This window comes from Schistocerca americana, chromosome 4, assembly GCF_021461395.2.
Source record: "Schistocerca americana isolate TAMUIC-IGC-003095 chromosome 4, iqSchAmer2.1, whole genome shotgun sequence".
Taxonomy (NCBI): domain Eukaryota; kingdom Metazoa; phylum Arthropoda; class Insecta; order Orthoptera; family Acrididae; genus Schistocerca; species Schistocerca americana.
The window spans coordinates 715104123-715116262 of NC_060122.1; the positions used below are offsets into that span (position 1 = coordinate 715104123).

The 12140-nt window shown below is 44.5% G+C and overlaps 2 protein-coding genes across 6 annotated transcripts in view; one reads left to right on the top strand and one right to left on the bottom strand.

Moving 5' to 3' along the window:
• Positions 1 to 12140, top strand: part of LOC124614045 (juvenile hormone esterase-like) — a 496653-nt gene that overhangs the window by 458231 nt on the left and 26282 nt on the right. The gene's annotated exons all lie outside the window — the stretch shown is intronic.
• On the bottom strand, positions 6142 to 7683 carry LOC124613728 (uncharacterized mitochondrial protein AtMg00810-like). The gene is made up of 2 exons (XM_047142447.1): positions 7218 to 7683; positions 6142 to 6884 (listed from the first exon to the last, which is right to left on the bottom strand). Exons 1-2 carry the CDS (start codon positions 7681 to 7683, stop codon positions 6142 to 6144), a joined length of 1209 nt encoding a protein of 402 aa, XP_046998403.1.

Consider the following 12140-nt stretch of genomic DNA (forward strand, 5'->3'; position numbering starts at 1 on the left):
ACAAAGGCGAGAAAAGATGCATGATGCTGGACGTTACCAGTGACATCATGAGCAATAAAGGTTTGTTCCAGATGAGCCATATAGTTGCCCCAAGGCTCAATGGATTTGTTGAACATGGGAAACACAGAGGGTGTGGCACAGAGCCCCAGAAGCTGGGAAGCTGGGTGGGACCCCTGGCCCCTGCATAGGCACCTGAAGAGGGGGAGGGGGGGGGGGTTGATGGTGCCAATAGAAATTATTAAATCTGAAGGAAAAGTTCTTCAAAAGGAGCTTGCAAGATCATTTATGAATGTTGGCAAAGAAGGCAATTTCCCTGTCCTGGAACACTGTTGTAACTATTTCTCTTCATGAGGAAGTAGACAGGCAGAACATAAAGAACTGTAGGTCCATCAGCTTCCATTAAATTATACACAAGATATTCACTACAATTATCACAAACCATGTAGGAAAAAAGGATAGATCTTAAACAGGTAAAGGAGAAATCTGATTTAGATATGAATACAGCACAATAGACCATTTTCATAACGTGAATGGAATTATATAACAGAGTAATCTACATGAATTGTCACTTGGCTGACAAGGAGAATCTGTATCACCAACATATTTTTGCAGTGTGCTTTGTACTGGGGAAACAAAGAAGGAATGGCCTACATGTTACTGGAACTTACCTGCAAATATCATAGTTTTACTCATGACTTTGTACTGCTTGCCTGTAGTAGAAATAAAGAATGAAGCATTAATGGAGGAACTTTAGGAGGAAGTTGTAAAATTGGTAAAAAACTTAATTAAAATAACAGTAAACTAGTGTTCATTATTTCGTTTTGCTGCTCTTGCATTTGTCATGTTTGCAGATGTAATCACTGGATGGAAGGTCCACCTGCTGCCCAGAACGCTGTTTATACATAGATACCCAAACATGTTTCTGTACATTTGTGCCATTGTCAGTGGGTCTGTTTATTCAGTTCTGTAAAATGTGAACTTGTTTTAATTGATGATAAATCTAGAAAAAATAGGAGCAAAAACATTTTTTGTTTTTTGTTGTCATTATCTCAATTTCATATTTTAAGATCTTGCAGGATGCTCTGTACACTATTGAGAACTGGTTGCTCATCAACTGCAACTAAATGAGGTTAATGTAGACTGAACACAACTTTATTCCACAGAAGCATTAACAAGTGGAGCACAGTATTTAAGTAACACTCAGCAGGAACCAATTATGTACACAAAAAGCTGCAGCAACAGACATAGAGAACTGTGGCTGAGAGTAGCTCAGCTAGCCTTAAATAGTTTGGGCCTGTCACTGGCTCTGATGGTGATTTCCCTCCCTCCCTCCCTCCCTTGCCCCCTCTCTCTTCTTGCTTTACACCTCCCCCCCCCCCCCCCCTCTCTTTCTCTCTCTCTCTTTCTCTGAGTTGCACATGCAGCCTTTTGGAAGTACCCACATACATCGCTGCACTCTTGCTTTCTTACAGAGATCATGGATTCTTGAGATGTTCATGCTGTTTGCTGGGCTCTGGCTAGGGTGGCATACTGCAGTGGGAGTGAATGGTGTCATCTGTTTTGGGCGTGGACACATTTTGCAGCCACCTTCCAGTGTCAAACCATACAGCAACACTGCTGATGCCGGAGCTATTTCCATGTTGACCTTGGGATTGGCTTCAGGGATGGTGCTTGCAATGCTGATGATACTGGTATCAGTGGTTGCTCAGGAATGGGTGACAGAATCCCTGATGATGGCATCAGAAGCAATGCAGGAACTGCTGGTTCAGCCACCAAGGACAGATGCCCTCGCCCATGTAGGCGTGGAGAACTGTCAGCAGCAGGTGACGTGATGCCCGTTGTGGACAGGCTCAGAGGCAATGGTGTGACATGGGACATGCGGCCATCCATGTGAAGGCAAAACTGATTATAGTGCCTTGAGCAGAGGCCATCCTCCATGTGGATGTTGCAGATATGTTGCACCCTGCATCTGACATGACAACCGGACTTCATTTAGGGCAACATCTGAAGCCGTGCATGCCCACAGCTGCACCTGGCTGGAAGAGGTGCAGTGGCTGCACAGGTTGATGTACAGGTGGATGGCGCAGGAGGTGTAGCAGTGTCCTCAACAGGCACCCATACAGTAGCACCGCCAAACTTTCCTCACCAAAATGGCATGAAATGGTACAGGGAGAGGAACCAATCTAAGGCAATTTCAGATAAATAGTTGGCAACATACTTTTTTCTCTGAGTTTTGAACGATTGCACTAGGCATTCTGCCTCACCATTAGATTGAAGATGAGATGGTAGGGCAAAGATGTGACAGATCGCAAAATGCCGCAAACTCTTGCAATACAAATTGTAGACCATTATCAGACACTAACGTCATGGGCACACCTTTGAGTGAAAAAAATTTGGACAAGGCTGCAATGGTGGCACTTGTGAATGTGGAATCGCAATGAAAGACATACAGAAAATGAGAACGTGGATCAGTTATCGCCAGCCAATAAACACTGAGAAAGCAGCCAACAAAATCCACATGTGTGTGGTCCCATGCATGCAATGGCCTCAGCTGAGGAGACAATGATGGTTTGGGAGCTGCTTGGTGCATCACACACTGTGAACAGTAGGCAACCAGGCTGGTAACATCACTGACCAAGCCAAGCCAAAACATGTCAATGGGCAACACCTTTGTGTGTGATACTCACCAAAGATCTACATGTAATAAATGGAGAACCTCTGAATGAAGCACTAAGGGACCACTACCTGAGAGACAGCATGATCTGTGTCTAAAAGCAGAACACTGTCCACCCAGAGAACCGATGTCAAAAGGTGTAAAATTACACAAAGGGTTGAACATATGAGAAAGTGGTGAATCTGGCCAACTGTGTTGAACGAATGTTATGACCTGCCACAAAACAGGATCTGGGGCTACAGCCTTCATGCTGCATGTGTTAGTTACAGGAAAACTTTGCAAAGGGTTCTTCTAGGAACAGTATCGGGTATGTATCCACTGTTGACTGTGTGTTCACAGAAACTTTAAAATCTCTGCAGTGGCTTAACCAGCATGATGGTTTCTTTTCTATAACTAAGGTGGTAGACCATTCACTTGATGTGATAGGCTGAACAATGTCAGATTCCATGAGGTGATCTAATTCATCTTTGACTTGGTCCTTAAGTGCCACTGGAACCAGGTGGGGCCTGTTGAAGGCACGGACAACTTGGTGAGAAAGTGTGTAAAAGCTCATTAAAAGTCTGAAAATGCTTGTAAAAAAATTAATTTAATCTCCACTTACCCAAAAAGGACATCACTTATGATGAAGATGCCTAATTTTCTGTTAAAAGTACAATTTGTGGATTTTTTTGTGATATTCTACAATGGACTGTATGTAAATATTTTGTATGGGAATTATCGTATGGCCAGTTCACATAAGAATAAATTTGAAAAAAACATATGTTCTCTAGTTTTTGATAACATTTCTTATGTAATATTTGTTTGTGTGTAGATTTTAAACCCAATTTCTGGGGTCGCTTGTGGTCATTGAATTGCCCAGTTAGCCATTTGCAATATCTATCTGCTCAGTCCAATGAGGATGTGATGTGATGAAGCAAGCTGTGATAATTTTAATTCCCCTCTTGTTTTACCATCTGCCTCCTTAAATTTGTGTTTTCACTTTTAACTATTTACCATTACATAGATGAATATAATCTGCATTTTCTTATAAGAGGAAGGTTGGCCCTCAGTTTTAAAGAATATAACAGCATCTCTAATTTTGTGCTAAGTTTTAGGTATGTAAGTGATTATCTAATTTATTTTGACTATTACTAGTTAGTATCTTTCATTATAGGGTGAATCAGTGATTGTATCGTAACTTAAATTATGTTGTTGATGTATAAACAAATATAAATCTGGTACTAATTATAAACATTTGGAAGACGAAATGTTAGTAATCTTAAAGGATCTATTTGGCTCTCTTCGAAAACATTTTAGCAAAACCAGCCCTTAATTACTTCCAAAGTAATTACCAGTTTTGTCAAAAGTATTGTTTATGTAACTATATTTGTTAATTTCATGATTTAAACAAATAATTTGGCCCAACCCTTAAGTTTTAATTGCAATTTCTGTAAATTTAACTTTGAACAATGTGTAGGTTTGGCCCCTATTATTGTGAGCATATATAAGGGCCTGATTTTTGGTCATGAGACAGTCAGTCCATGGCCGAGTTTCAGATGAGGAACCTGTGTTGGTTAGAATAACAATGCTTCAACTTAATTGTGGAATAATGTTAGCAGAGCAAGGTTAGGCACTGAAAAAGATAAGTAACAGATTGTTCAAAATACTTATACTATGACAACAATACATTTCATGTAGCATACTTAAGAAAGTGAACATCAAGAGCAAAGATAGTCTACTTGTCATACTCAACGTATACAAACAAGAGAACCAAGGAGCCAGATTACCAACATAACACTACCACTTAATCTGATGACAATTTCAATTTATGTACAAGATACATGTGTTGCTCTCTGGCACGTGGTTTAGTTAATACATCAGCAGGCATTTCCTTTGAGTGCAAATACTTAACAACAATCTCATTTCTTTTAACACATTTAGCCCAAACATGTTTTAATCTAGAATGCAGCACAGAATTTTGTGACAGTCTGATAGAACTCTGGTTGTTCAGTGAAAATGATTACAAGATTTTGGTGCTTACACTCCTGGAAATTGAAATAAGAACACCGTGAATTCATTGTCCCAGGAAGGGGAAACTTTATTGACACATTCCTGGGGTCAGATACATCACATGATCACACTGACAGAACCACAGGCACATAGACACAGGCAACAGAGCATGCACAATGTCGGCACTAGTACAGTGTATATCCACCTTTCGCAGCAATGCAGGCTGCTATTGTCCCATGGAGACGATCGTAGAGATGCTGGATGTAGCCCTGTGGAACGGCTTGCCATGCCATTTCCACCTGGCGCCTCAGTTGGACCAGCGTTCGTGCTGGAGGTGCAGACCGTGTGAGACGACGCTTCATCCAGTCCCAAACATGCTCAATGGGGGACAGATCCGGAGATCTTGCTGGCCAGGGTAGTTGACTTACACCTTCTAGGGCACGTTGGGTGGCACGGGATACATGCGGACGTGCATTGTCCTGTTGGAACAGCAAGTTCCCTTGCCGGTCTAGGAATGGTAGAACGATGGGTTCGATGACGGTTTGGATGTACCGTGCACTATTCAGTGTCCCCTCGACGATCACCAGTGGTGTACGGCCAGTGTAGGAGATCGCTCCCCACACCATGATGCCGGGTGTTGGCCCTGTGTGCCTCGGTCGTATGCAGTCCTGCACGGCACCAAACACGCATACGACCATCATTGGCACCAAGGCAGAAGCGACTCTCATTGCTGAAGACGACACGTCTCCATTCGTCCCTCCATTCACGCCTGTCGCGACACCACTGGAGGTGGGCTGCACGATGTTGGGGCGTGAGCGGAAGACGGCCTAACGGTGTGCAGGACCGTAGCCCAGCTTCATGGAGACGGTTGCGAATGGTCCTCGCCGATACCCCAGGAGCAACAGTGTCCCTAATTTGCTGGGAAGTGGCGGTGCGGTCCCCTACGGCACTGCGTAGGATTCTACGGTCTTGGCGTGCATCCGTGCGTCGCTGCGGTCCGGTCCCAGGTCGACGGGCACGTGCACCTTCCGCCGACCACTGGCGACAACATCGATGTACTGTAGAGACCTCACGCCCCACGTGTTGAGCAATTCGGTGGTACGTCCACCCGGCCTCCCGCATGCCCACTATACGCCCTCGCTCAAAGTCCGTCAACTGCACATACGGTTCACGTCCACGCTGTCGCGGCATGCTACCAGTGTTAAAGACTGCGAAGGAGCTCCGTATGCCACGGCAAACTGGCTGACACTGACGGCGGCGGTGCACAAATGCTGTGCAGCTAGCGCCATTCGACGGCCAACACCGCGGTTCCTGGTGTGTCCGCTGTGCCGTGCGTGTGATCATTGCTTGTACAGCCCTCTCGCAGTGTCCGGAGCAAGTATGGTGGGTCTGACACACCGGTGTCAATGTGTTCTTTTTTCCATTTCCAGGAGTGTATTATTTAACAATTCACTTATTAGCAGTCTCAAATAAAGTGCCTATTTGGCTGCAGAATTCAAAGCTGCATATTTAGCTTCAGTAGTTGAGGTTGTTACATCCTTCAGTTTCTTGCTCTTCCATGAAATTATGTTTTTCCCCAAAATAAAAACACTTCCATGTTGTGACAACCCTGTAGTTAAATCATCTACAAAATTCGAATCAACAAAACTAGTTATATTCAGATCCTTGAAATCTCCTTTGTCAAACGCAATGCCATAATCTGTAGTACCCTTGAGATAACGAAGCACCATCTTTGCTGCCTTCCAGTGAACACTAGTAAACTTACAATTATACTGGCTGAAAACAATTGCTGCATAAGATATGTCGGGTCTTGTATTAGTACTGATATACAGCAAACAACCTATAAGTTCTTGATATGGCACTGGAACTTTATCACCCTGCATATCCCAAAGCTTTAATCCAGCTTCCATTGCAATTCTAACAGGAGCACAATTGACCATATCAAAGCTTTTCAGCACATCTGCAATATAACCATTCTGGTCAAGTTTTAAACTACCTTCCTCCCAGTTTCTGGTTATACACATACCCATACAGGACTTTGCTTCTCCTAGGTCTTTAACTTCAAAATTCTCAGACAATCCCTGATACAACTTATCTTTCATCACACTGTTATGACACAAGACATAAAAATCATCTACGTACAAAGCAAGAATTGCAACATTTTTACCTGACCATTTAATGAATGCACAACCTTCATTGGTATTTGCAACATAACCTAGATCTAAAAGCATACATTTTGCCTTTTCATTCCATTGTCTGGCTGATTGTTTCAAAGTGTAAATGGCCTTAGTTAGTTTATAGACTTTACCTGCACTCCCTTTCAAAACAAAACCATCTGGTTGCTTCATGAGAATAGTTTCCTCCAAGTCCCCATACAGAAAAGCAGTCTTAATATCAAAAAGATAGCTCTTAAGATCAAGATTTACAGTTAAGCTAATGAGAGCTCTAAGAGTGCTATGTCTCACAACAGGTGAAAAAGTCTTGCAATAATCAATACCAATTTTTTTTGTAAACCTTTTAGCAACAAGTAGTCTAGCATGGTGGAGTGCTGTACCATCCATATTCTTTTCCAGCTTAAATACCCACTTTTTACCTACAATACTTTTATTACTCTTTGGTGGATCCACAAGTTCCCAAACACCATTGTTCTGGAAACACTTAATTTCCTCTTTCATGGCCATTATCCAGTCTTCTTTGTCACTCCTCGACGTGGCATCCTCCAAGTTCACAGGATCTTCTCCCAAAATAGAAAAATCATTTACCAAATAGATGACATAATTCGGGTACTCCTTGGGTTTGGGTAAATAGGCTGACCTTCTGACTGGTTGGTCCTCTTCTGAAGCATCAGGGTCAATCAGCTGCACCTCAGTCTCTTCTGTGTCTGCCACAGACTGAGCATCTGGGATGTAGTGTGGGTCTTGATCTCTGTCACTTCCAGCACTGCTGACTTCTTCTTCTTCCTCTGCCTCTCCCCATTCAAGTATACTGTTTATTTGACCAGAACATAAAGTAATCTTCATTATTAACAGCAGGTGTCCTGGTATTGTCAGTCAGCACCCATTCAGCACAAAAACAGCACTCCTGCCTTTCACTATTTTCTTGGAGCTCTGTGGATCAGTTAGTCTATAACCTTTGTTCATTTCATCATAACCTACAAAAACAAGTTCTTTAGCTTTGGCTCCCACTTTCTTCTGTTTTGAGCTGGTATCTGGAGAAGAGCTTGACTACCAAACACCATTAAATGGTTCAAATGAGATACTTTTCCAGCCCATAATTCCTGTGGAGTCTTACCATTAACTGCTCTGTGTGGAACATGGTTCTTTATGTAAACAGCTGTATGGCATGCTTCTGCCCAATACTGCTTAGGCAGACCAGATTCAAATAGTATGCACCATGCCATCTTACAAATTGATCTGTTGGTCCTCTCCACAGCCCCATTCTGTTCTGGGCTATAGGTCACACTAATCTGATGCTCTATTCCATTCTCCCTAAGCAATAAATCGAAATTTGAGTTCACAAATTCACTGCCATTGTCAGATCTAATTGATTTTATCTTTGCACCAATTCTATTTTCTACCTAAGTTTTAAACTCACAGAAAAATTCAAATGTTTGATCTTTACTCTTGAGAAAGTAACAGAATGTCCTTTTGGAATAATCATCCACTAGTACATACATGATGTACTTAGCCATACCATGTGACAATTGCTCCATGGGGCCACATAAATCCATATGCACAAGGCCGAGCAACTCAGATGCACATTGCCCTCCAGTCTTAGGAAATGGGAATTTCGACACCTTACGCGACCTTTCCTGCAGCCTCTGAGCTGGAGGGAGAACATGAACCACTGGTGTCACACTCATCGTCACACACATCACGGGTACCAGAGGGGGGGTTCGGCGCATTTGTGGTATTAGAGATGGAAGGTGGCATGAGAGTGTGGTTGGGGTGGAAGTTGTATTCTGAAGTTGCCTCATCGTTGAGGCACCAAGCTGGTTTAAGGCACGAGACAGACACTATTTGTATTCTACCGTTGCACAGAATGCCAAAGTTCTGTGGCACTTTGTGTGGGCCTGAGTAGGGCGGGTGTAGTGCAGGTTGTACCGTATCATCACGCAGCATCATGCACTTGCAAACTTGTAGGTCTTTGTGCATGAATACAGGAGGAATTGTATGTGCTTGTGGGGGTGGGGGGCGTACATTCGCAGCAAAGTGTGAGACACGTTCTATAAGCGTCGGAAGTTCTGACTGCGGGGGAGGATCGGAATCCTCGACAAATTGTGCTGGGAGGACGAGGGGTTTCCCGTACAACAATTCTGTTAGGACGGCTTGCAAATCGTCTTTGTAAGCAGAACGGACACCTAGTAGTACCCAGGGGAGGGCTTCAGACCAAGATCTGTTGTGGCACATCAGCACTGCTTTTAACGTGCGGTGCCAGTGCTCAACCAACCCATTGCCCTGCGGGTGGTAGGCGGTTGTATGTAATTTGTTTGCACCACATAGATCGCATAATTTGCCAAAGAGCACAGCTTCAAATTGTCGTCCTTGGTCTGTCGTGACCGGAGACGGGCAACCGAACCGTGCGATCCAGGAGGAGATGAAGGCCCGTGTGACAGTCGGCAGTAATGTCTGTTATTGGAATCACCTCCACCCTCCAACTAACATGGTCAATGATAGATAAAATGTATCGGAAACCCTCGGAAGGAAGGAGCGGTCCGACCAAGTCAAGATGGACGTGATGAAACCTGCCTTCCAGTACCTCAAACGAGCCCAATGGTGGGTATGCATGATGGCTGACCTTAGCGCGTTGGCAAGGTATGCATGTCCATGTCCAGTTTTAGCAGTCTGCTCTAACCCCAGTCCATACGAATCACTCTGTTATGAGGCATGTGGTAGCCCAAAAACTGGGATGTACTAGATCGTGGATAGCGGCAAATAACTTACGGCGCAAGGCAGCCGGTACTAGGGGGTGGGCAGTACCTGTGGAGACATCACAGAGGACTGGTAAGGCCGAACCTGGAATTCAGAGGGGCTCAATTGAGAGTGAGGTGGACTCGCTATTCAGTAACTGTTGAATGTCGTCATCCGCTTGTTGCTGGGCAGCTAGGTCATCGAAGTCCCAAGAAAATGAGATCGTACCAACCCATGACATGTAGTCAGCAATGACGTTGTCCGCACCCTTGATATAACAGACGTCTGTTGTGAATTGACATATTAGGCCCATGTGTCTGAAACGGCGGGAAGGTCAGTTGTGGGACAATGCACAGCGTCCGCCAACAGTTTGTGGTCTGTATATATGGTCACTGACCTACCCTCAATGTCCTCTCAGAAATGCCAAACTGCCTCGTACATAGCAAAGAGTTCTTGGTCGAAAGTGGACCACTTACTCTGGGAGGCTCACAACTCCCGCAAGAAGAAACATAGTGGTTGTGCGGAGCCTGCCACCTGCTGCAGAAGCACAGCGTCACTTGCGTGAGCTGTGATTGATATTGGGGCATCAGATACCGGGTGCACCAGCGTGACAGCATTCGCTAGTGCCGTTTTTAGTGCATCGAATGCGCGTCGCATGTCGTCGCCCCATGGGACCTTGCGGAGCCCTGAAGTATTCTTTCCGATGAGTGCATCGGTCAATGGAGCGTGTGGGATGTGCCGCCGGAAAAAATTTATCATCCCTAAAAAATGACGTAGGTCACAGTAAGTCTCCAGCAGGGGGAGGTCACGTATAAAGGCGACTCTTTCTGACATGGGGCAGGTCCCTTCCGTGGAAACAGTATAGCCCAAAAATGTCACACTAGCGGACCGCAACTGAGATTTATCGTCGTTGATATGGACTCCATTCTCGGAGAGAATACTTAGAACTGTTGATAGGTGCTGTTCGTGTTCCTCGAGGGTAGTTGATGAAACGAGGATGTCGTCCAAATACGTGTAACAGTATGGCAGTGAGAAAAGGATGGAGATGATAAACCGTTGCCAAGTCAGTTTGGCGTTTTTGAGGCTGTACAGCATGTAACAGTATTCGTACAGTCCAAAATGGGTGATAATTGCTGTTTTAGGGATGTCGTACTGGTACATGGGGATCTGATGGTACACTTTTTGGCAATCAAGTACACTGAAAACGCATGCACCATGGAGTTGGGCTAAATCTTGTATGTTTGGTATAGGGTAGTTGTCTAAAATCGTTCTGGCGTTCAACTGTCGGTAGTCACCACACAAACAAAATGAACCATCCTTCTTGGGCACTAGATGGATAGGCGAGGACCAATTGCTGTTGGTATGTCGGGAACGTGGTGGTATGCGCTTGGGGCGAAAGTACCTGGTCGTGTGTCAGGCTGGTATATAACATATTCATACGGGATGTTGCTGAGCACTGTGGTGAGGGGAGTTCTTGTTTCACCTGCAGTATGAAGTCCGGAAACTGCCACACGTTTGGATGCACTGCAACATGTGCGGGCCACGGTGTGTGGACTGTACTAGTGGGGTTATGTTGTGCACACAGGTTTAACACTGTAGTCAGAGCCGTCAATGGCTGAATTACTGGCAATTCATCCATGAATGAAATTGTAGGCACACTCATGGCGAGCTCCGGGTCACAAATCACGTGGTGGTTCATCGGTGCATAACGGTGGCAGGAGGAAAGATGAGAAACGCACGTACTGTGGTCATATCGAAAAAGTCTGGGGTCACCACTATGGGAATCAGATCGCTTACCTGCCGTAATAACCTCAACACCAATTGTATGAAACTCACATTTATTCTAACTGCTCAATTACTCATATACACACATAAACAAGGTCTCGCGAGAGTCACCGGTTGAAACGTACACACAACTGAACAAAGGCACGTGCCAAGACCCGCGTCCTAAGAGCGTGTCAGTGCACAGAGATACCACTCTGCTCTATTCCGGTGGTCGATGACCGCCACAACCCTAATCCTCTCACAACTCATTCTCGTCACACAATAGCGTCCCAGATTGGAATGACTAAACAAATTTGGTTCAAGCGTTAATCTTCAGGCTGAGAAATGAGCAAGATCCTAACCATATCCTTCCCAACCTTCCCAAAGTCATATTCCACTACATACCCAATTTGTCGCAGTCCATCTTTATGCAGCATATACTTCCAACACCTTGCCAAATGTGTCACACAGTATACTGGATTGTAACACACCTATTGTTATGTACCGACTTGACAGAAAATCCTAGGAAGTTCTGGTCTTACGTTAAATCAGTAAGTGGCTCGAAACAGCATATCCAGACACTACGGGATGATGATGGCATTGAAACAGAGGATGACACGCGTAAAGCTGAAATACTAAACACCTTTTTCCAAAGCTGTTTCACAGAGGAAGAGCGCACTGCAGTTCCTTCTCTAAATCCTCGCACAAACGAAAAAATGGCTGACATCGAAATAAGTGTCCAAGGAATAGAAAAGCAACTGGAATCACTCAATAGAGGAAAGTCCACTGGACCTGACGGGATA

Bases quoted from the DNA above. Each gene is read 5' to 3' on its own strand.
- LOC124613728 (XM_047142447.1), bottom strand. From the start codon at position 7,683: ATGAAGATTACTTTATGTTCTGGTCAAATAAACAGTATACTTGAATGG. The intron at 6,885-7,217 runs GTACAGCACTCC...GTATGCTTTTAG, and splicing joins GCTGGAAAAGAATATGGATG to ATCTAGGTTATGTTGCAAAT.